We start from the raw sequence: 22,859 nt of genomic DNA, 5'->3' as shown, positions 1-22,859 counted from the left end.
TGCAAAGGTTAACTCGAAATGGATCCTAGACCTTAATGTAAAACACGAATCTATAAAACCCTTAGAAGATAACATAGGAGAAAACCTGGATGACCTGGGGCATGATGATGACTTTTAAGACATGACACGAAAGGCATGGTCCATGAGAGTAGTAATTGGTAAGCAGGACTTGATGAACTTCCGTGAAAGACAGTATCGAGAGAATGAGAAGACAAGTCACAGCCAGGGAGAAAATACTTGCAAAAGACACATCTGATAAAGGACTGTTATCCAAAATATGGAAAGAACTCTTCAGACTCAATAATAACAAAATAAACAACAAAACAAAACATTTTTAAAATGTCTTTTTGTTGTTTGTTTAATTATTTTTGAGGCAGAGAGAGACAGAGCGTGAGTGTGGGAGGGGCAAGGAGAGAGGGAGACACAGAATCTGAAGCAGGCTCCAGGCTCCGAGCTGTCAGCACAGAGCCCGATTCGGGGCTTGAACCCACGAACGGTGAGATCATGACCTGGGCCGAAACCAGACGCTTAACCGACTGAGCCACCCAGGTGCCCCCAAAACAAAACATTTTTAACTAAACAGTAAAAAGTGGTCCAGAGACCTTAACAGGCACTTCACCAAAGAAGATACACGGATGGCAAGTGAGCACACGAATGGCCGCTGTGTGTCCTGCGTCATCAGGAAATGAAAATTAAAACGACGAGATCCCTCCACACACCTGTTAGAATGGCCAAAATCTGGAACACTGACAGCAAACGCTGATGAGGACATTGGGCACCAGGAACTCTGTCATTGCTGGTAGGAATGCACACTGGTGTGGCCACCCTGGAAGACACTTGCCAGTGTCTTACACAGCTGAAAAGACCAGTGGTTTTCAGGGGTTGTAAGGGTGGGGGAAGGGATGACTAGGCCGAGGGTTTTAGGGCAGTGAAACCACTCTGGCTGACACAATGATGGGCACATGTCATTACGTATTTGTCCAAGCCCACAGAGTATACACCACCAGTGTGGACTGTGGACTTTGGCGATAATGATGTGTCCATGTAGGCTTGTGAATTGTAACGAATGTATCACTCTGGGGGGGCATGCTGGGAAAGGGGGGAGTCTATGCATGGGGGGGGCGGGGAAATCTCCGTACCTTCCTCTTAATTTTGCTGTGAACCTAAAACTGCTCTAAAAAATTCAGTCTTCTTTTTTTTTTTTAATTTTTTTTTTCAACGTTTTTTATTTATTTTGGGGACAGAGAGAGACAGAGCATGAACGGGGGAGGGGCAGAGAGAGAGGGAGACACAGAATCGGAAACAGGCTCCAGGCTCTGAGCCATCAGCCCAGAGCCCGACGCGGGGCTCGAACTCACGGACCGTGAGATCGTGACCTGGCTGAAGTCGGACGCTTAACCGACTGCGCCACCCAGGCGCCCCGAGTCTTCTTTAAAAATCAATGAAAAAAAACCAGGGACACAGAAGACAAGTCCAAGAAAAGTGCACAAAATGAAATGGAAAAGAACAGAGCTAAAAGCGATTTCTGAGAAGACAAGAGAAAAAAAGTATGTGAGTGATGTAGCAGGAGAAAACTTTTCTGAAATAAATACATGCCAGGATCAAAAGTTTGAACCAACTGATGCCAGAAATTTAGCCAATGCACAGGCACAGGAGGTCAGCGGGCTTCAGAGGTGAAGATCCCCAGAGAACACGGGCCCGGGTCGGGGCAGGTCGGGGCAGGGCAGGTCAGCGCTGGTTTCTCCTGCGGGGCAGGAGAGCTCCCGGGGAAAGCTGCACACATCTGGGTCACACCTGCCTTCCCCAGAACAGCCCCAGGTGCCTAGAAGAGTTCAGGACACAGCTGACCAACACACAAGGGAACGGACGGACGGACGGACAGATGCCGGGGAACAGCCGGGTGGATGGGTGTGTAGATGCAAAGTGCCACCCCGCTCCCTGGGCCACCTGGCGCCCGTATCCTTCACCTACCTTCCACGCCAAAGGCGCAAGGCAAGAGGTGGGGGCACAGAGGATGCCAGGTCCCAAACGTCCCAACCAGGGTCCCCGGGAATTAGACGCAGAGGCCACCCTGCCCACAGGGCCAGGGGGTTGGCGGCCATCGCGCTAACCCAGGTGGGCTCTGTGGACGAAGCGGGCGCAGGCTGCATTTGGCGGGGTCCCAGCCCGTGGAACGTTGGAAGCTTTGCGAGCGTGGGCACAGGCTCACAGACAGGAAGCCTGGGAGGCTGCGCCCCGGGGGGCTGGAGCAGGAAGGAAACGAGACGCGAGCCTTGGCCCTCCCGCTGCCAGTGAGCTGCTGCGCCCTCCCCTCCAGCCGTCAGCTCCCGCCAGGTTCGCCGATCCACCCCCACCCTTGCGGGCTGTGTGGTCCCAGGCAATCCGCTTAACCGCTTTGTGCGCCAGCGCCCACATTTGTTGTCGATATTCTTTTGCCGCAAACTTTCCCCATCTTCTGCTCCCTAATAACCACCACTCCACACCCCGCTCCCGATGGTGGGGTAGGGCTGGGGTGCCCTCTGGGCCCCTCCTCCAGTTCCAGGTCACTGAAGCCAGCACTAGGGGGTCCTCCTTCCACCCCCTCCCTCCACTCTGGCACTGAGCCCTGGAGGCCTCCCCATCCCTTGCCCCCTGATTTTTGTCCCCCGCTCCTCTTCCAGAGGTTTTTCCAACAGCCGCCTGGGGGTCCCCACCTCCAGTCGACCACCTGGCACATCCTCTATGCCCAGTGCAATGGAGGAGTATAAATGCTAAGTCACCCCACTCAAGCTGCCACAGCCATTCCTTCGAACTCCCCAGAGCAGAGTCCAGGCTCCCCCCAGGAGCTGCCCACCTCCCAAGTGAGAGCCTAACTTACTCCCCCGTGGAGGCCCCAGGCCTCAGGTTCTCAACACTGATGATGCACCATAGCCATCTGGAGGGTTAGACGCGGGTTCCCAGGCCCTGCTCCACAAACGGCCCTATCTGTTTTCTAAGCTCCCTAGATGGATCTTCCATTTGCCACAAACCCACCTCCTCCAGGAAGCCTACCATCAAGCCTAGGCTTGAATCTTCGTTGCACTACAGGGAAAGGGGAACTCTGAGGAGGACAGAGCAGAAGGCTGGTTGCAGAGGCCAGATGTGGCTCCCAGCCTGGGCTTCAGAGTGCTGGTAACAGGTCTGGGCCACAGCCAGCCCCCTGGCCCTGCGGTGGTTACAGCGCCCAGAATCCCAGACTTCCTAGGAACGCTGGGCCACAGAGGTAAGAGGTCCACGGTGGGGGAGGGGTCCACATATCCTCAGGGATGCTCAGCACAGCTTTGGGGCAGTGGGAGCCAGCCGTGCCACCCCAGCAAAGCCCCCTCCACTCCTCTGCAGCCCCGGCTGACCCGGCTTACCCCTGGGGCTACCCCACAAGCCCTTTGAACCCCTACCTGCAGCCTCGAGGCTGGTTCCCCAGGCAGGGCCCCAGGTGGGCCCAGGTAGACCCCAGATGGAGGGCGGGCCCCAGGCCCGTGCCAGGCGTGTGCCTTCAGGTGAGCTCAGCGCCGCACAAACTTGTCTCCCAGGATTTTTCCACACAAAACACGTCTCCCAGGGAAGCAACCGGTCTGATGAGCTAGGCGTGCGGGCGTTCCCACCCCGCCCTCCTGGTGCCCCCACAGTCCCGTCCTGCAGTGAGAGGCCGCCCCAGACGGACGCGCTGGGCCTGGGATGGAGTCCAGGACCCCTCTGCCTGTAGCAGTGGCCTCTGGGTTGAGCCATGGAGCCTGCAGGATCCAGACCCCCAGCACGGTAGGTCTCCCACCCAAGCGCCCACCTCGGCCCGGCAGTCCCACCCTAGGCTTCACCTTGACCTTTCCGAGGACCCTCGCCTCCCCTTTGAGCCTGTCCCCACCCTGCCCCTTCCTCTCCAGCACTGACCTCACCCCTAGGCCTGCCTTCTGACCCTGACCTCCCTCCTCACCCCCAGGCCCCCATCCACCATCCCCACCTGGAGCTACATCCCCTGAAAAGACTGATTGCAGATTAAGGCAGTTGTCTTCAGGGGCCAGGGTAAGGGACTCCCATGGGAGAGAGGAGGCTGTTAGGGTGGGCCCCACAGTGACTCCTCAAGGGGGCCCAGGAGGTACCTGAAGCCACTCAACCCCCCCACCCCTCCAGCCCTGCCCAGCTCACCCCTTGCCCCTACTCCATCCACCAAGGGCCTATCCTAGATTCACTCCAAGCCTACCCAGGAGGCCTTGCAGCATGCTGGTCCAGCTGGATGGGAGCACCCCAGGGAGACTTTCTGGGGGCAAACCCTGATAGGCCCGGGCCCCCCTCCCCACCCCTGATGCCGACCCCTCCTAATCACTGTTCTGCCAGACTCCTGGGTTCTTCCTCCGCTGACACAGCCTCTGCTCCTGCACCCCCAGCCTGGATGGGGGGGGGGCGGAGGGGGGGTGCTCTGAGTCAATGCCTTGTGGCAGTCCTGCCTACCCTGCCCCATCAGAGCTCTGTTGAGCTGAGCCCTGACTCACATGTAGGGAATGGCCTTCTACCTCACAGCCTGGGGGGCAGAAGCCAGGGAGGGGTGAGAGAGAGGGCCAAGCCAGCCCTTTGGAGGCCTCTGCAGAAGTTGGGGAGATGGGGGCAACTTCTGGGGTCTACAGGACAGAGATCCAGAGGGTCACAAGACTAGGGTGTGGGCCAAGTCTATCTGTATGCTTCTGGGGTCTCCTGGGCACCAAAGATCAAGGTCCATGGGGCCCTCTTCTGCCCGAAAGCTCCCCCACCCCAAGCCCTTTGTCCTCAGTCCTCACCCTTAGCATCAACCCCTGATTCCTAATAGTGACCCAGGATGCTGACCCCTGCCTGGCTCAGGGCCCCCAGTCACCCAGGGAGGGAAGATCCCTCCCTTCAGACTCCTGGAGGTGGCTGGCCATAGGTTCCCCAGTGACCTAACCTGGCCCTTCCCTGACACTCAGGACAGTGGGGCCTGACTATCCCGCCCCTACCCCAAAGGCCCCACTGTGGCCGGGGAACCCAGATGGGCCCGGACCCTGCCGCCCCGTCCCGGAACAGACGGAAGGAACGGGGAGGCCAGGCCGGGACGTGGGGCCTGTTCTTCCGCCCAAATTCCACCTTAAGCTGGTGGTGGCCCCTCCCTCTCACCTGGCCCAGGTGTCCCCGCCCCCAGCCAAGCTCAGGGCTGGGCAGGCGTCTGTCTCCAGGCTGGCTCTGGGCGAGGCCAGTGGGGAGGGGACTTCGGGGACGGGACGGTGAAGACTGCTCAGGCCGAGGAGGCCCGGCGGCCCAGGCCGGGCGCACACCCAGCCCCGCACGCCTGCCGCCATGCAGGACAGTAACTTCCTGCTGTCGGCCCTGCAGCCCGAGGCCGGCGTGTGCTCCCTGGCGCTGCCCTCCGACCTGCAGCTGGACCGCCGGGGTGCAGAGGGGCCCGACGCTGAGCGGCTGCGGGCGGCCCGCGTCCAGGAGCAGGTCTGCGCCCGCCTCCTGCAGCTGGGCCGGCAGGCTCGGCACAACGGGGCGGCGGAGCCCGAGGGCGCCACCGAGGTGGCCAGAGGTAAGCGGGCGCCTGCAGGGTGGGTGCCGGGCAGCGGGAACGGCAGTGGGCAGAGGTGGCCTCGGTGGGTGTGGCGGTACGAGGGCCAGAGGCCGGGGTAGAGCCGGCATGGGGTTCAGCGCCCTGACTCACCGAGGCCTCGCACTGAGTCACCCGCCCCGCCCGCCAGGTGTGGGAGAAGGCATGGGTGCGGCCTCCCACCAGCCGGCAGGGACCCCCGAGCTCGGGCCCCGCCGCCCCTTCCGCCCCGAGCGCCGCCGTCGGCACATGGCAGGCCACCCGGGCCTGCCTCTGTCGGCAAAACGGGACCGCGCACACGTCCGGTCCCACGTAACACAGGCTCGCACGCGGCCTCGGGCGCGCAGACATACACGTCAGTCCCACTAAGACACAAACACCCTGAGACACAGACACCCAGACTCCAGCGTCCCTCCCCACCACCCTCCAGGCCCCAAGGGAGTAAGCAGACAGAAACGTGAGGGGGCGGGTCTGGGAAGCCTGGACCAGAGCCACCTGCCTGTCTGGACCGGGGTCTCCCTGTGGAATTGCGGCGGGGTGGGGGTGGGGGGCCCGCAGGAGTGACCCAGATATTATTCCCGAGAACATCGGGTGGGGGAGTGCCGCCTCGGTGCGGGCAGACCGCCCTGTGTCGGAACCCCGGCTCTACCAGCGTGTGTGTGAGTTCGAGAGCAAATGCGTGAGTGTGCATGCATGTGTGTGTGGATGTGTGTGTGTGCATGTGGGCGCATGCCTGTTAAAGGATCCCACAAACACAGTGAGTTCAGAGCAGTTGTTCTAGAAATGCCATTTCCTCCCTGGCCAGACTGCAGCAACAGGGATCAAGGTTAGATAGTAAGGTGAACTTCCCAGGATGTCAGGAGCCAAGACACCAGTTCCACAGTGGTTCACGTGACCTTTAGAGGGCCCTTTCCCAGGACAGGTCTCCAGATGCTGGCCAGACACGGGGGGAGAGGGTCAGCCAGCATAGGGGCCTGCCAGAGCAGCCTGGATTCCTCTCCTCCCTGGGCCTCAGCCTTGCTGGTGGCTAAGTAGTTGGGTGCCCAGGGGTCATGGGGTGGAGGAGGGAGCAGGGAAGGGTTAATTACCACCCTGGCTACCCTGCCAATTAGGGGGAGGATTATAATTTGGCGGTGGGAGTAAGGTCCCCAGGCTGGGGGTGTGTCCCCCCAGGCTGAGCCTCACTAGCGTCAAAGGGTTAATAGCCCCTGCCCAGAAGCCTCATTAACCAGGGCGGGTCTGGGGAATGTACTGGGAGGGGAGCCCCCCAGACCTAGTTGGAAGAGGCCGGGGGAGGGGCTGAGGCCCCCTCCCTTCACTCACATCATGAGTCCTTTCAGCCACTCACCCTGCCTAGGCTCTCTGGGGACATGTGACTCTTCTCCCCCAAGATATGGCCCTAGCAGGGACCCTGGCAGAGGCTGATCCCCTCCGGGCACCTCCTCCCTGTCCAGAGACGCCGGAGCCACCTCACCCCAGTCCGTCCCCCTGCTCTGCCTTGGTCTGACCTTCACCCAACCGTCCTCAGTGTTTCCAGCTCATGCACCTGTTGTCTATCAAACCAGCCATCCATCTGTCCATCCACCCCTCCTTCCAACGGTCCGACCAGCCCTCCCTCCTCCTCCTCTGCCATCTCTCCACCCCTTCGCCCACCCCCCCGTCTGTCCACTCACCACAGAGTCGGGCTGGCGCCAGCAGCCTCAGTTTCTGCGTGGCTGGATGGGGCGGGCGTGGCTTTTCCAGGTGGGACAGGGAACTGTGTGTCCTTGGCGAGTGTGGCATCACTCCCGTGTGGCCACAGCAAAGGACGGGCTCACAGAGGTCAGTGTGGCTTCCTGGAGGAGGGGGTCAGGTGTGTGTCCTGGCAGGGACTAGAGAGTTGATGGGGTCCCGGCACACTTCCCAGGCAGCCAGGGGGTCGGGGGTGGGGGTGGGGGGGGTGGGGGTGGTGAGCGTGCCCATCCCCCAGCACAGCTGGAGGGGCAGGGGGCTGTGGGAGAGGTCCGAACAGGGTTGACCCACAAGCGGAGGAGACCCATGAGGCATCTGGCCCAGCCAGGCCACCACTGTCCCTGTCGGCAGGCACATCCCACGGTCACTACCACACCCTGCAGTCTGGCTTCAGCTCGCGCTCTCAGAGCCTCGGTGGGGACAACGTCTCTGTGAGTACACTCTCTCCAGCCTCAGGAGAGGCTCGTGGGGGAGGCTCTGGGGGAAGCTGGGAGCTGCAGGGTCAGGGAGAGGGGCTGGTGCCAGGTGAGCCCCCAGCACCCACTCACTGCTCTCCTCCCTGCCCCGCAGACCTTCCGGCCCGTTGCCAAGCCTGCCTACAGCCCGGCCTCCTGGTCCTCCCGCTCAGCTGTGGATCTGAGCTCTAGTCGGAGGCTGAGCTCTGCCCACAACGGGGGCAGCGCCTTTGGGGTCGCGGGGTACGGGGGAGCCCAGCCTGCCGCACCCATGCCTACCCGGCCCACGTCCTTCCACGAGCGTGGGGGGGCGGGGAGCCGGGTGGACTACGACACGTTGTCCCTGCGCTCGCTGAGGCTAGGGGCCGGGGGCCTGGATGACCGCTACAGCGTGGTATCCGAGCAGCTGGAGCCCCCAGCTGCCTCCGCCTACAGGGCCTTTGGCTACGAGCGCCAGGCCAGCTCTGGCCGGTCAGGGGGCTTGGACTGGCCGGGAGCCGCTGAGGGGCCGCCCAGCCGGACCATCCGTGCGCCGGCCATGCGGACCCTGCAGCGATTCCAGAGCGGCCACCGCAGCCGAGGCGTGGCCGGGGTGGCCCCAGGGGGTGTCCTGGAGCCTGTGGCCCGAGCACCATCTGTGCGCAGCCTCAGCCTGAGCCTGGCCGACTCCAGCCACCTGCCGGATGTGCGTGGACTGGACAGCTACGGTGGCCACCGCACTCTGCAGAGGCTCAGCAGCGGGTGAGCTGGGCCTGGCTTGGGAGGGGACTTCTGCCACGGCCCTGGCCCGGCCCCGGGGTCAGCCTGACCCCTCCTGGCCCCCGTCCCTACAGATTTGACGACATCGACCTGCCCTCAGCAGTCAAGTACCTCATGGCCTCAGACCCCAACCTGCAGGTGCTGGGAGCAGCCTACATCCAGCACAAGTGCTATAGCGACGCGGCAGCCAAGAAGCAGGTGACCGACCGCCCCCGCTGGTGCCACCTGTGGCCCACTGGTCCGTGAACACCCCTGCCTACCACCCTCGGTGATCCTCCCACTTGTCATTAATCTCCGGTCCCTAACCACCCCTCAACGGTCCCCACGCTGACTGGGCAGGCAGACCCCCCTTTGGCCCAGAGCCTCCCCAGCAGATGAGGGGCAGGAGGAAGGGATGTGCATAAGTACAAGGACAGCTGCGTGCCTCTGCACACACCTGCACACACCTACACGCATCTGCACACATCTAAAGACACCTGCGCACCCCCGCACACGCCTGACACGCCTGCGTACACCTGCACGTCTCCGTCACCAGCACACGCCCTCCCGTACTTGCACCCGCCTGCACACGCCTGTGCGCCCGTTGCTCACACCCGCATGCCCGTGCGTGCAGGCCCGCAGCCTTCAGGCTGTGCCCAGGCTGGTGAAGCTCTTCAACCACGCCAACCAGGAGGTGCAACGCCACGCCACGGGCGCCATGCGCAACCTCATCTACGACAACGCGGACAACAAGCTGGCCCTGGTGGAGGAGAACGGCATCTTCGAGCTGCTGCGCACGCTGCGGGAGCATGACGACGAGCTGCGCAAGAACGTCACAGGTGCCCTGCCAGCCCACGCCAGCCCTCTCCTTCCCTCCCTCCATTCTCTGTTCCTCTGTCCCCGCCACTTCCATTGGTCCCGACTGTTCTTGTGCCATATGTGTGCAGCTAGCCTCCAGCCCCCAGGCCCCGTGTCCCCAAGCATTGTCTCTCGGCTGTGTCACAGCCCCGTGACCTGTAGGTTGTATGCAGGCTCTCCCCATGGGGCTCTCGAGCGAGGCTCCAAACGCCAGGAGGGGCCCTGGGAGAGGTTGGGGTCCTCATCCCCGCCCTCCCTGGAGGGGCTGGAGGGGACCAGTGGGCGACTGCTGACCATGGCCACGGCCCCGCCTGCCCCAGGGATCCTGTGGAACCTGTCCTCCAGCGACCATCTGAAGGATCGCCTGGCCAGGGACACACTGGAACAGCTCACCGACCTGGTGCTGAGCCCCCTCTCGGGGGCCGGAGGACCACCCCTCATCCAGCAGAATGCCTCTGAGGCTGAAATCTTCTATAATGCCACGGGCTTCCTCAGGTGCGCCGGGGCGGGGGGCAGCAGAGAGAGAGGCTAAGACGGTGGCCGTGGGGAAAGAACGGGGTGCCTGGAAGGGGGCAGGGGAGGCCTGGAGAAGGGGCACTTGAGTCCCAGGTCTGAATGGCAGGGTGGGGCTGGCCAGGGCGGCAGGCAGAAGCAGACCGGCCACGCAAGGTACGGGTGCTGGCACAGAAGTGGGACAGGCAGCTGGTCCCAGGCAGAGCGGTGATATGTCAGGTGGCAGCAGGCCCTGGGGTCCACAGGCTCCCCTCCACTCTGGACACTTGGCGGGAGGGGGGGATGGGCATGCAGAGGGGCTGCAGGGGCCAGGGGGCGGGGCCCAGCTCAGGGCAAGGAGGTGACTGGGGCTCAAGGGCTCGGCCCTTGGGACTGGTTCCCACTGGGGGGGGGGTCCCCGGTCTGCCTCCGTCCGCAGGAACCTCAGCTCAGCTTCCCAGGCCACTCGCCAGAAGATGCGTGAGTGCCACGGGCTGGTGGATGCCCTGGTCACCTACATCAACCACGCCCTGGACGTGGGCAAGTGTGAGGACAAGGTGAGGGGCGGCCACTGCCGAAAGGTCCTGGGGGGTTCTGGCCCACGCTGACCACGGTCCGCCCCCTGCAGAGTGTGGAGAACGCCGTGTGCGTGCTGAGGAACCTGTCCTACCGCCTGTACGATGAGATGCCGCCCTCCGCCCTGCAGCGGCTCGAGGGCCGGGGCCGCAGGGACACGGCTGGGGCGCCACCCGGCGAGGTGGTGGGCTGCTTCACGCCGCAGAGCCGGCGGCTTCGAGAGGTGGGCGCGGGCCTGGGCAGCTGGGAGCAGGGCCCCCGGCCCGAACCCAGCTGACCCTCCACACCTCCCACCCAGCTGCCCCTCACGGCTGATGCACTGACCTTCGCCGAGGTGTCTAAGGACCCCAAGGGTCTTGAGTGGCTGTGGAGCCCCCAGATCGTGGGGCTGTACAACCGGCTGCTGCAGCGCTGTGAACTCAACCCACACACGACCGAGGCAGCCGCGGGAGCACTGCAGAACATCACTGCGGGCGACCGCAGGGTGAGGACCCACGTGTGGCCTTGCACTGGGGACACGAAGGGTGAATGAGGAGGGTGCAGGAGCTTTCCAGTTTAGTCTGTTGGAGCGGGATGAACACAGCCAGGTGAATGAGCCAAAACCCAAGACGGAAGGGACAGGACGTGCCTCCAGGGGTGCGAGAGGCAGGGGACACCGGAGGGGACAGGACGCTGCCAGGGGTGCGAGAGGCAGGGGACACCGGAGGGGACAGGACACGCAGCCAGGGATGCGAGAGGCAGGGGACACTGGAGGGGACAGGACACACAGCCAGGGATGCGAGAGGTGGGGAACACCGGAGGGGACAGGACGTGCCGCCAGGGGTGTGAGACGCAGGGGACACAGGAGGGGACAGGACACGCAGCCAGGGGTGTGGGAGGCAGGGGACACCGAGGGGACAGGACGCTGCCAGGGGTGCAAGAGGCAGGGGACAGGAGGGGCAGCCAGGAGTGTGAGGCCAGTGTCCCAGACGGGACAGGCCCCCAGGATCCCTGAGGGTTTAGGGAGAGTCGTGAGCTGAGAAGGGGCTGACCCAAGTCACACGTGATGAGGCTCCTGGCTGGGCTGTGAGGGCAGAAGCAGAAAGAACAGAGCAGGTGAGAGACGGTGGGGTCCAGTCCTGCCTCAGGGTTTTGGGGAGGGAGACGGACAGGGACAGAGAAGAGCCCCAACCCGCGGCGCTCACCAGCTCCTCTCCTACCCGCAGTGGGCGGGCGTGCTGAGCCGCCTGGCTCTAGAGCAGGAGCGCGTCCTGAACCCACTGCTCGACCGGGTTCGGACCGCTGACCACCACCAGCTCCGCTCGCTGACTGGCCTCATCCGAAACCTGTCTCGGAATGCCAGAAACAAGGACGAGATGTGTGAGTCCGGCCACCCCGCAGCCCGGGCTCTGCCCTCACCGTGCCTAGCCGGGCTCACCCCTGAGTTTCTTTCCTGCTGCCCGTTTGGGCGAGCCCCTGGCAAGCTAGAGCTGAGCGGATAGATGGGGGGTGCGGAACGGGGGGTGGGCAGGCGGCCAGGAGTGGAGGCTGCCTTCCTGACCTCCCTGCCTCCCGGCCTCCCGGCAGCCACCAAGGTGGTGAGTCACCTGATCGAGAAGCTGCCGGGCAGCGTGGGCGAGAAGTGTCCCCCCGCCGACGTGCTGGTCAACATCATAGCCGTGCTCAACAACCTGGTGGTGGCCAGTCCCATCGCTGCCCGAGACTTGCTCTATTTTGACGGGCTCCGAAAGCTGGTCTTCATCAAGAAGAAGCGGGACAGGTGAGGCCCCTCCAGCACCCTCCCTCGCGGCCTAGCCTGTCCTCCTGCTGACCCCTGCCCTTCCCGCCCCACCCCAGCCCCGACAGTGAGAAGTCCTCCCGAGCAGCCTCCAGCCTCCTGGCCAACCTGTGGCAATACAGCAAGCTCCACCGAGACTTCCGGGCGGTATGTTCTGGCGACCCAGGGCAGGCAGGGCCGGCCCCGGGGGCGGGACATCGGCTGGCAGGGAACAGACCTGGCATCTCACGTGGAACAGAAGACTCGGGAAGTGGGGAACATGAGAAAGGAGACCAGAGACCCAGGGAGGAGTGGGGCATGGGGACCACAGGGCCCGCGGGCAGGAACCCTGACTCTGGGCCCCCCTGTCCACTGCAGAAAGGCTATCGAAAGGAGGACTTCCTGGGCCCATAGGTGAGGCCTTCCTGGAGGATGCAACGTCGCCTAGCCTCCAAGGGATAGGCTCAGCACTGCGCTGCTCGCTGGCCAGCCTGGCGGAGAAGGCTGATGGCCTGGGGCCTGTCACGGGAGCCCCGTCTGCCACTTTGCAGGGGCCCAGGCACCAGGGAGGGCATGGGGGCGCTGTTTTAGGGATTTGGCTTCTATAGGGTAGGGGTAGGGCAGGGCTTGAGGCTGCTCGGTGTGTGGGGTGGTGACCGGGTCATTGGGCAGAGGTGGTGAACTGTCAGTGCTGAGAATAAAGATAGCTATGGACACAGTCCTGCAATTTTCTTCGGCCGGCTCGACCTGGGGGTCCAAGCCAGGGACTCAGCAGCGTCCCTGAGCAGAGCCGTGCCTGCCCCTGATGATACTCACCCCGAGTCACTCAGATGCTTCTCCAGGTCAGAATGCCCAGGGCCAGGACAAGAGTATCCGGTGGGGAGAGAACTGGAGGGACCAGGGCAGACAGCAGAGGCAGCCCAGGGGCCAACCGAGGCACAAACGCAGCAGTGTTGGGGACCGTGTGTGCAGAGGGGTGGCCACTCCTGGGAGAGTTGTGACCTCCCCTGGCTGAGGTGCTGCCCTGCTGGGCCGTCCACACCCAACACTTGTCTCTGCCCTGCCTCACTGGACCTGGGGGTGTCCTGACCAGGGACTTGCACCGTCTGACTGAGCCCTGGGAACCCATCTCACCAAACCGGGACATTTGGTGGTGAAGCTCCCTCCCACTCACATTTTTACAACAAAAGGCTTCTTCTGCAAAACTCAGAACCTGCAGACTCTAAGGGGCCTGCCCCTCCTCCGGGACCTGTGTGGATCAGAGCGGGGCTGGGGACCGTCACGCCCCCAAACAGAGAGACCCATGGAGGCTACTGTTAAGAGATGTGTCTGAGCTGGCTCAGGATGGAGGTTGGAGAGAGGGCGGGACTGCGTGGACGGCCAGACCTGTGACTGGGTGGCCGTGGGGATGAGGAAGGGGAGGGGCTGAGGGCCGTGGAGACCCTGAGATGGACGCGCCCCTTCCTGCCCCAGGAGAGGAGAGGCTGAGGCTCAGGCAGGATCTAAAAGGACTTTATTTTCTGGCACAAGGAGGCACACTAGAGTCCCCCCGCTTCCCTCAAGGTCTCATGGCTGGTAGTCAGTCCTGCTGAGAGGAGAAAAACCCCACCCCACCCTGCACCCGGCTGTCCTTGGTGATCCTGACGCTCCGGCGGGTGCGGGCTACACGTCATCCTCGGACACCAGGCAGTAGAAGTCCGTGCGGGCACTGTAGTTGCGGGAGCCGAGGTCCGAGACATCCACCTCGCTGCCCCGGCCCTCTCCAAGGGCGACCCCGCTTGCGTGGGGTGGAGCTAATGGCTCCCCAGAGATAGGCCCTCGGACACCTGGGAAGAGGGTACCACCGGGCCTGAGGCTGGGCTGTCCACAGCCTGACTTCTGCTAGGACCCATGAATGAGGGTCACTCCCCGCTCACCCTCCTGCAGAGTGGCATCTGAGGTCCTGGAGGTTCCCAGGCGGGCCTTGGGTCCGCGTGCCTCCGGGAAAGAGGCAGTGAGGGTGTGCGGGGGGGGGGCCAAGCCCACCTATGGGCTGCAGGGAGGAAGTCCCCGCCACCTGGACCCCTCTCTGGGCTCCTCAGCCCCGTGCACCCCCTCCGCCCCAGGCCGAGCTTCTCAGGGCCGGGGTGGGACCAGGTGGGCATACCCAGGTCCCCCTCAGGGTCGGGGTCCAGCTCCAGGTGCAGGGTGCGGCCCTCGGGTAGGTGGCCTTGCACGGTCAGCATGGGGTCCTTGTCACCCTGCAGCCGGGTCTGGGGGTCTCCCTCCATGGCTCTGTGCCGCACCTTGCGTGGCAGTGCCAGCTGCAGCTCTCTCCAAAACTCTGAAGAAGGCGCCTGGGGGCCGGGACTGGGCCGTTAGCCGGGTCACCTTGGCCCCAAAGAGCACACCCGGAGGCACGCGCTCGCCCGGCTCCAGGGGCCTCAAGAGAGGCCCCTCTTCCGGGCAGCGGCCCACAGAACCCCCACCCCCTCGGGGTCCCATCCACAAGTCCCCACACCACAGAGCTGCCCACGGAGGAGCCCCTCCTCGGCGCCCGGTACCACCATCCCCATTAGGGCGCCCCTCCCCTCGCCCCTCTCCGCACCACGGAGCCGGGCTTCCAGAGCAGCAGGGTCACCAGGTGGCGGTGCTGGCGCAGCAGGCGGAGCGCGGGGTGCACGGGGTCGCGCTTCTGGCCCTCGAAGGTGATGAATATGGGCCTGCGCGTGAGCTCCAGTAGCCGGCACAAGCCCTCCCTGCGCGGGCGGGACCGTCAGGGAGGGGACGAGGCGGGGGCCCCATCCCACCCTGCGCGGGACCCACCGGAAGCTGTGGCTGCACCAGGCCCGGCCCAGGAATGCTTCCGACAGCACCACGATGAGACGTCGACAGCGGCTCAGGTTCACCAGGAGATCGGCCGAGGGCTCTGCGAAAACCAGGCGTCGGCGGGGCCGAGGAAGGGCGGGGCCCGGAGGGAGATGGGGCGGGGCCCCGGGGGCCGAGGAAGGGCGGGCCCGGGCCCGGAACGGGGCGGGGCCACAGAGAGCCGGCCCCGTCTCGGACGGGGACGGAGCCCGGAGATGGGGCGGGGCCGCGGAGGGCGGGCCCGGTCCCGGGACGAGGGTGGTACCATGGGAGGGCGGTCCTGAGCCCAGAATGGGGCGGGGCCACGTGGGGCGGGCCCGGTCCCGGAACGGGGGCGGTACTATGGGAGGGCGGGGCCCGGGCCCAGAACGGGGCGGGGCCATGGGAGGGCGGGCCAGGTCTCCGGACTGGAGCGAGGCCACCAGGCTGGGCCCGCGGTACCCGCGCGTGGCAGGAGGTCGCGGTCATCCAGGAAGAGCTTGTAGCCCCGACGCCGCTCTAGCTGTGGCTTCAGGATGAAGTTCACGAACTTCCGGTCCTCGGGGCTGTCGCTGTAGGAGACGTAGGCGTCGTAGAGTTTCCCGTCTGCGGACGGCAAAGGGTCAGCGCCCGGGTTTCCAGGCCCCGGCCCGCTACCCTGGCCGCCGCCCCCAACCATTCCGGGTCCTCTAACCCCTCCCCACGAGCTTGGGGGGACCAGGCCTGTCTACCTGGCAGATCCCACCTGGCAGATCCCGCACGCACGCCCACAACGCCGCCTCCAGCTCTGGATGCTGGCCGCCTATCTGGCTTCTGCCGACCCCAGCCCTCTGCCCTCTTTCCTGGACTGCGTGCTCAAGAGCCCCTGAGGGACCTCCAGGGTCCCCCCTCCACACTTACCGGGGCAACCCGTCCACCCAAAACTGAGCCTAGGGAGGTCTCATAGCTGATTCATTCTCTTCGTCCATCCTGGCCCCACGCACCGTTCATCTCCAGCTCCCCGTAGGCGTCTTGGTACCAGAGCAGCACATTCAGTCGACACTTCACATAGAGCAGGGCCGCCAGGAGCAGGGCCAGCAGGACCAGGAGTGAGGCCAGCACTGCGGCCAGGTGGCCAGCTGGGCCTGGGACAGAGCTGCAGTCTGAACCGCTGCCACCCCCACCCGGCATTTTCCAAGCCTCAAGGCTCCCCAGCCGCCCCCCCCCCCCCCGCCACCAGGCCTCCCACCTTCCACCCAGTGTACTCCCACTCACCAGCTCTCCAAAGAGTGAAGGAGGAGGAGCTGACATTCCGGATGGAGCAGGTGAAGACCCCATAGTCCTCAGCACTGGTCAGGTTGAACCCCAGAACACTGGACACAAGCACCTCTGATGAGTTGGCCTTGATCCTGGGGAGACCAGGCCCAACCCTCTTACCTGGGGCCTGAGAGCATCAGTGGATGTCCCTGGATCCCACCTGTCGGACTCACCCACGGAGGATGCAGGTGTGGGCTTCCTGAGTAGCCCTTGAGCCAAAAGCTAAGAGAAGGGGCCAAAACCTGGTGGGGGTGTGGATCTGCCTGGGGCAGTCACGTGATCTTGGGTCTGGGTTTTGGGGGGTCAGTGCCTAATTCAGGCCATAGGACTGTGCTAGCACCGTTGGCCCTGGGCTGTCTACAAGGGGCTATCTGTCCCTGCAGTCACTGACCCTTGGTCTGTGTCAGAAGTGGCACTCTGCCCATGTCCAGGTGGTTATAGACCAGGGTATAGGTGGCCACGGGTATAACCAGGGTAGTCACCTGACCCTGAACACCCCAGTCTCTTACCGGGAGTCTTCATGGAGGCCACAGTGGCTTCCATTGCCCAGCGGCAGCCCATCTTTCAGCCACTGGACTGAGGGCAGGGGACAGTGGGGCCCAGAGACCACCCAGGCCGTGCAGTTCAGGGAGACCGCACTGCCCAGGGCAGGCTCCAGGGCCTGGTTTCCAGACGGGGAGAGGAAGTTGGGGGCCGTGTCACAGACACCTGCAGAGAGAGGACCCAGTGATTAGCCATGCCTGGAATGCTGGGCTCCCACCAACCACAGATGGTCTGTGGGCCAGGAAGAAAACAAGACGGTCAGTGCCGTGTGATGCTTGGTGGCCTCACCATGTCCATGCACAGGTCCCACAGGGGACAGGGCCTGGCAGGGTCTTGGGTGTTCTGCCTGCCTTCGATGTGGCTGCTCTGTCCTCAGAGGACATTGGAAGGCAGGGGCCAGAGTCATAGCTGAGCTGACCCACCCCAGCTCAGGGGGCCCACCTGACTGCCCATCCACCCGGGACATGAGCCCAGCTCCCACACTTTCTGCCGGCACCTGTTGCCGGCAACTGCGACTCCCGCCCAGGTGAATGGCCAGGCACTGCACCCCTCCCCCGGCCCCTCTGCTGGGGGAGCTATGACAAGTGTGAACATCAGGGGTTTGGGGGGGCACAGGTGCTGAGCGTGCCACTCCTTCCACCTGGGATGGCAGCATGGGATTCCAGGACCTTCCTCTGTTGGCCACGAGCAAGCTTTCCCACCTCCCTGAGACCTACGCTTTCTGATCTTTAAATCAGGGCGAAGAGTCCCAGGGGACGTGAGAGGAGACCACCATCATCTCGGTGGTGTGGTCTCTCGGTAGCCCACACCTACCCATCCTGCCCCCAGGGGCCCCCCACTAGCTGCCATTTCCAGCGTCTCTCGGCTTTACTGACTTCCACGACCATAGTCTAGAGGCTTTGGGAAGGAGAAGGCGCAGGGCCTGCCCTAACTGTGGGGTCAGGACCTTGGGCTATGTGGGAGGGGTGAGTAGAGGCCTTTGTACCCCTGGCCGGAGGCCAGTCAACATCACAGCATGGACCCAGCCCGAGGGACAGGGGGTGGGAGTGGGGTCCGTGCCTGTCCCTCTCTGACCCGTCTACCTGCCATGGTCTGGCCGGGGCCTTCTCGGGGCAGGCTGGGCACTGGTGCCACCTCCCCCGGCTCCTCAGGGCTCCTTGGCTGAGCAGACTGGTCCCCCGGGGCTCTCTGTCTCTGTGGCCGGTCAGTCAGGACACCAGGAGGGGTCAGAGGCTGCTGCCATCCCAAAGGAGAAAGTTAAACAAGAACAGGATGAGTTAACATGTAACCTCGCACCAGTTGCCTGGAGGGTGCCGGGCACACCAGCACAGCATCATGTGTGGCACCTCATGCTGGAGTGGGCACGGCCCAGGGGGCTCGGGGAGCCCTCAGACTTACCTTCGCCTGCTCCGGTGTCACCGCGATGGCTCAGGGAGGGCCCCCTGGCACCCCTCATAGGGTGGCACGTGGCTGTGTCCCCACTATTCCCCGGGATAGGGACACCACAGACAAGGAGGACTAGGGTGCAGACCTCGCTCTACCCAGGCCCTGAGCGCCGAGGGTCACATGCAACCTGCCTGCCACCACGGGGTGGGTGTGGGCTGCTGGACTCGGAGCCATACTCCCAGCTGTAGCGTTTTGTCCTGGACATGCCCCGTGTGCACGCGTGTGTGGGGACAGGGCACCTGAGCTGAGCCAGGCCACGGTCCTCAAGGCAGGAGGGAGGGGGCCTGGCTGGACTGAGTCTGCTCCGGAAGGCCTTGTGGGTCCCCCCTCCTTCCGGGTCCCACACCCGTGTCTCCCCCCCCGCCCCGTTTGTCATGTCCAAAACCAAAGACTTTTGTCCACATTGTCTAGTTCTCCAAGGGAGGCCCCCACCCCACCACGGGTGACCCTCCTCTCCTCTGTGGGGCTGGGACCATCCGAACCCAGACTGGGAGCAGCTGCAGGTACCTCCTGACACAAAAAGCTCTAGGGCGACGTGGGCTGAAAGGAGGGGCCAAACCCCCCAGCGCAGGAGCCAGAGGCCTGGGGCCACCTCCTCGAAGCCCCAGCTGATGCAGCAGGTATTTACTGAGACCTCACTCCGCTCCTGCCTAGGGCTGTCCTCCCCACGCCTAGGGCCCCAAGTCTCTCAGCCTCCCCTGCATTCCTTCTGCGTGGGTGATGCCACCGTGGGCCTGGCCCAGCCTCCACACCCCCAGGAGCCCTGGGCTCGGGCTGGCTCAATTTCCTCAGGGATTGCTGGAGCATCAGGCGGGGAACTGGTGAGGAGGTTCCTTCCCGAAGCCCTCTGGTGGGGGGCAGTCTCGGGAAGGTCCTTGAAGCAGAACCAGTCCACTGGGAGACTGTGGGAGACGGGGCAGCGCACACCCCCTCCCCGGGATCCCCAGCTGGGCGGGTCCCAGGGAAACTGCTGCAGTAACACTTTCACCTTTCAAACTCTTAAGATCTTCCCCCCCCCACCCCACCCCCCCGGGAGGCAGTCTCCCGCCCTCCTGGAAGGTCAGGCCAAACTGCACAACCTCCCCCTGCGCACCCTCCCCTGCATCGTCTGTTTTGCACACCACGTGCACACACAGCCCCCTCCCCGTGCACACCTGCACTACGTGCACCCCCCCCCCCGCACCTCCAGCACTCTTGTGGCCACACACACAGCACACACGTACTCGCAACGGCTCCCACAGGGCGCACGGCCTCGAGCATCTGTACAAACCCCACACCACCCGCTGCATCTCACACCTGCCCTTGCCACCCGTGGCGCGCACACAGCCTCCTGTCACCCCCTGCTCTTACAGGCACACACAGGCTACACGTGCTGCGGGGCCTCCCCTCGGCCGGGCCCGACTCTGAGGACCGGCCTCAGGTCAGAATGGTGTCCGAGGGCAGGGACACAGGCCCACGCGGAGCGGCAGGGCTGTCGGGGGAGCACACGGAGTCACCTGGTTCCGGCTCTCTCCTCCTGCGGGGCGATGGCGGTCGTCGAGGTCATCGACGCTTGCTTGGGAGCAAACTGTGTGCTCAGCTGGGCCCCAGGTCCGGCCCGCGGCCCCGCGGCCCCAGAGCACATCGCCGAGCACAGCGAGGACCTGCCCTTTGTTTGTGTGTGTGTTTTAATCAGAACTTTCCCTGCAGCTTCCTGGCTTTACGGCCACATCCTCTCCTGACCCCGAACCCCACCCCGGCAGGCCCCGCCTGCCCTACTTCCTGTCGGCTCCTTCCTCCGGGGCCCACCCCAGCCCACCGAGGCAGAGTGCTTCCCGAGGCCAGGCCTGGGCGACGGAGAGGAGGCTGCGGAGAGGCTGGGGCCCCGGGTGACGTGAGGGGGTCCTAGGGGGACCCCCCCAGGCAGGGTCATCCCGCACACAGTTGCGTAGGGTCCCCGCTTCCCGGACACAGCCTACAGAGTGCCGCTCAGGATGGTGAGAGCCTCCAATGTGCATCTGGCCTGCGACCTGCTGGGGTGAGGGGAGTCCTGTGGATATTCCTGCCAATAATGGGGCCTTGAGCAGAGCTTTTGGGCTCCCTCCCACTCCACTTCCCCCGTACAGTGCCCAGGCAGGGGCTGTGGTATCACATGGACCTTAGTTTCAGGCTGGGATGGGAAGGCACTCCCCCCTTTTCCAGATAAGGAAACGAGAAAAGGCCTCAATAGAGGTTCCTGGGCTCTGAGCCCAGCTGGGGGGGGGGGGGGGGGGGGGAGGGGGGGGAAGGCGAGGCAGCTGGCATCCCCTTTTGTCACTTTCCCTCCCAGACTGACGTGGGACTCAGGGCCCAGAAATCGGTGGCTGGCATCACTACCCATAGAAACCGGGCAAGGGTCCCCTTCAGGCCCCGTCCCTGCTTTCACCCACCCAGAGCAGAGGCCTACCAGTGGGCCACCCTCAGTACTGGCTTTCATTTGTCCTTGCTCTGACCCTGCCCCAGCCCTGCTCACCCCCACCCCCACCCCATGGCTGGCAAGACCCTCAGCTGATGGTGCATCTGGGGCTCAGGGTCCCACAGAGCTACCGGAAGACCTGCCCGCACCCTCTCCCCACCGAGCTGCAGCTTCCTGGATGCGCGCGGGTATTGCTACCAGCCCCTCCTGGAAGGTGCCTCAATGGGCCTGACGCCCAGAGGCGGATGGCGTAAGCACCCGGCATACAGTCGTCAGTGACCGGCCTAGGGGTACCCAGGGAGGACACAGAGAGCCCCAAGCAGCCTTGCTGCCTCTCCAAGTTCCTGCCAGACTTCCTGTTGCTCAGTGTGTGTCCCCGGTGCCACCATCTCACAGCCATGACGGCCCCCGCCTTCTTCCTCTAAACTACACCCTCCTCCCCAGGCTCACGCTCCAAGGTGAGCGCCCACGAGCCCACGTCACCTCAGGCACCATCAAGAACCGCCCCTCCCCTCCCCCCACCCCACCCCCACCCCCATCCCCAGGGGTTCCTAGAAAGCTCCGGGTCTTCTGCTTGTGCTCTGGCCCCCTCAGCGGCGGCGCAGGAAACGGCGGGGGAAGGGGGGGGGCTATAGGGGGGGGCGGCGATCCCACCCCTCCGCCGTCTGGTTTGCTGCTCAGGACCCCACGGTCTCGTTACATCTTCCGCTCAGCGGGCCTGCAACGCTCTGTGCGCCACGCGTTTGCTGCGCCCCCCGACGTGTCTCCCGCAGGACAGAACTGCACACAAGGTCTCGGCCCCGCAGGCGAGGAGCTCTGTCCCGCTCCCCCGGGCCACACGCCCCGTTCTCCTCCACTATACACCCCACCTCCGGCGCTCCGCCTTAGTCAGGGGCGATCCGGATTTAGCAGTCCCCCACCCTCTAGGCGCGGTGAGCACGCGGGTCGGGGTCGGGCACAGAGGGCGGGGACGCGGGTATCGCGATGGGAACGCGCACCGAGAGCCGAGGGCGGACTGGGGCGCGCACGAGGGGGCCGTGGATGGCGGGTCGGGCGCGCACGGCGGTGGCGCGGAGGGCGCGCAGGCCTAGCACGGCAGGTGGGGGCCACACACGGACGGCGGGAGCGCGCGCGTGACGGTAGCTCCGCCCGGCGACCGGCGCCGCGCACGGCCCCAGCCGGCTCCTCGGTACGCCCCGGGGGCCCTGGGAGGCCTCGCGCCTGGGATCCGAGCGGCGGGCGGCGGCGAGGGTCCCCGCGCGCCTCCGCGTCCCACCTCCCTCCCCTGGGCAAAGGTCACGAGGAAGCCACTGCCCACGTCGGGCGGAGCGGGAAACGTGGCCCTTGCGGTTCCCTCCCCCCCCCCCCCCCCCCCCCCCCCCCGCTCCGCCGCCAGGCCCACGGGGCCGGGACGCCGACAAACTCAGGCTTCCGGGCGACGGGGACAGCCGGCCCGACTCCGAGCCACTTCCTGAGGGACCGCGCCCGCCACGGCCCAGAGGCTCTTCGGGACAAGGGGCCCCCAAGCTCCAAGCCATTCCGGCTCCCAGGAGCCGGCGACCGCAACTCACCTCCGTGGGTCTGAGCCACTCACCTGCTGCCAAGACCTGGGGATCGCGCCGACCGCGGGGGCGGGGCAGCTCACCTGAGCCAGGTGCGCAGCGGCGACGATCCCGGCGGCGGCGGCAGGTGCAGCCCCGCCCAGCAGCCAGGGCCTGAGGGCGGACCCGAGAGTCCCGTTTTGCGCCCAAGTCCGGCGCTTAAGACCGTCCTGCTCTCAGGCGCCGGGAAGCCTCGGAACTGCAGCCACGCAGCCTGGGGGCAGAGGGCGAACCGGCCCAACCAGCCGGCAGAGTCTTGGACCTGGGGGACTCCTCAGAGTTTCCACTGTCCCCCGGGGCACCGTTCTGGTTCTGCCCCTCCTCCCCAGCTCTTCCTCCGGGAAGCCTGCCCCCGACCCTCCCGTGCAGGGACGGTAGGATCTCAACACGGCGCTGCTCGCTTGGAAACCCACGGAAAACCAGAGGAGGACGAGGAGGCTACCACATTCCAGACTTTTCTCCATCTGGGAGAATTTCCCATCTAGCCCTGAGGACAGACACAATCCACAAGAGGCCCAGAATTGACATGAAGAAGTTTTTA

The 22,859-nt window shown here is 64.6% G+C and overlaps 2 protein-coding genes across 10 annotated transcripts; one reads left to right on the top strand and one right to left on the bottom strand.

Annotated features, from left to right (window-relative positions):
* Positions 1-3,641: 3,641 nt before the first annotated feature.
* Positions 3,642-12,890, top strand: PKP3 (plakophilin 3). Its single transcript, XM_058690180.1, has 14 exons — positions 3,642-3,774; positions 5,353-5,548; positions 7,649-7,728; positions 7,868-8,493; positions 8,586-8,709; positions 9,125-9,329; positions 9,669-9,843; positions 10,280-10,397; positions 10,469-10,639; positions 10,715-10,900; positions 11,622-11,775; positions 11,983-12,175; positions 12,253-12,340; positions 12,551-12,890. The coding sequence occupies exons 1-14, from the start codon at positions 3,694-3,696 to the stop codon at positions 12,584-12,586; spliced, it is 2,433 nt and encodes an 810-aa protein (XP_058546163.1). The 5' UTR covers positions 3,642-3,693; the 3' UTR covers positions 12,587-12,890.
* A 778-nt stretch (positions 12,891-13,668) lies between these two features.
* Positions 13,669-22,556, bottom strand: SIGIRR (single Ig and TIR domain containing). 9 transcript variants are annotated; one of them, XM_058690182.1, is made up of 10 exons: positions 22,312-22,556; positions 17,920-18,073; positions 16,804-17,002; positions 16,253-16,386; positions 15,982-16,122; positions 15,461-15,604; positions 14,978-15,080; positions 14,760-14,910; positions 14,089-14,508; positions 13,669-13,998 (listed from the first exon to the last, which is right to left on the bottom strand). In XM_058690182.1, the coding sequence occupies exons 2-10, from the start codon at positions 17,924-17,926 to the stop codon at positions 13,966-13,968; spliced, it is 1,332 nt and encodes a 443-aa protein (XP_058546165.1). In that variant the 5' UTR covers positions 17,927-18,073; positions 22,312-22,556; the 3' UTR covers positions 13,669-13,965. The 9 variants fall into 9 exon arrangements, with proteins under 9 accessions (XP_058546165.1, XP_058546168.1, XP_058546167.1 ...); XM_058690185.1 differs by having other exon boundaries at positions 17,920-18,070; XM_058690184.1 differs by having other exon boundaries at positions 22,363-22,556.
* Positions 22,557-22,859: the final 303 nt, after the last annotated feature.

Source organism: Neofelis nebulosa, chromosome 10, assembly GCF_028018385.1.
Source record: "Neofelis nebulosa isolate mNeoNeb1 chromosome 10, mNeoNeb1.pri, whole genome shotgun sequence".
NCBI lineage: Eukaryota > Metazoa > Chordata > Mammalia > Carnivora > Felidae > Neofelis > Neofelis nebulosa.
Note: the sequence above shows the minus strand (reverse complement) of the source record. Positions and strands in the feature narration are given on the sequence as shown.

Bases quoted from the DNA above. Each gene is read 5' to 3' on its own strand.
- PKP3 (XM_058690180.1), top strand. From the start codon at position 3,694: ATGGAGTCCAGGACCCCTCTGCCTGTAGCAGTGGCCTCTGGGTTGAGC. The intron at 7,729-7,867 runs GTGAGTACACTC...CCTGCCCCGCAG, and splicing joins TCGGTGGGGACAACGTCTCT to ACCTTCCGGCCCGTTGCCAA. The intron at 9,330-9,668 runs GTGCCCTGCCAG...CGCCTGCCCCAG, and splicing joins GCTGCGCAAGAACGTCACAG to GGATCCTGTGGAACCTGTCC.
- SIGIRR (XM_058690182.1), bottom strand. The intron at 14,911-14,977 runs GTGGGTCCCGCG...CCGCCCGCGCAG, and splicing joins TGGTGCAGCCACAGCTTCCG to GGAGGGCTTGTGCCGGCTAC. The intron at 13,999-14,088 runs GTGAGCGGGGAG...CCCTCTTCCCAG, and splicing joins AGATGCCACTCTGCAGGAGG to GTGTCCGAGGGCCTATCTCT.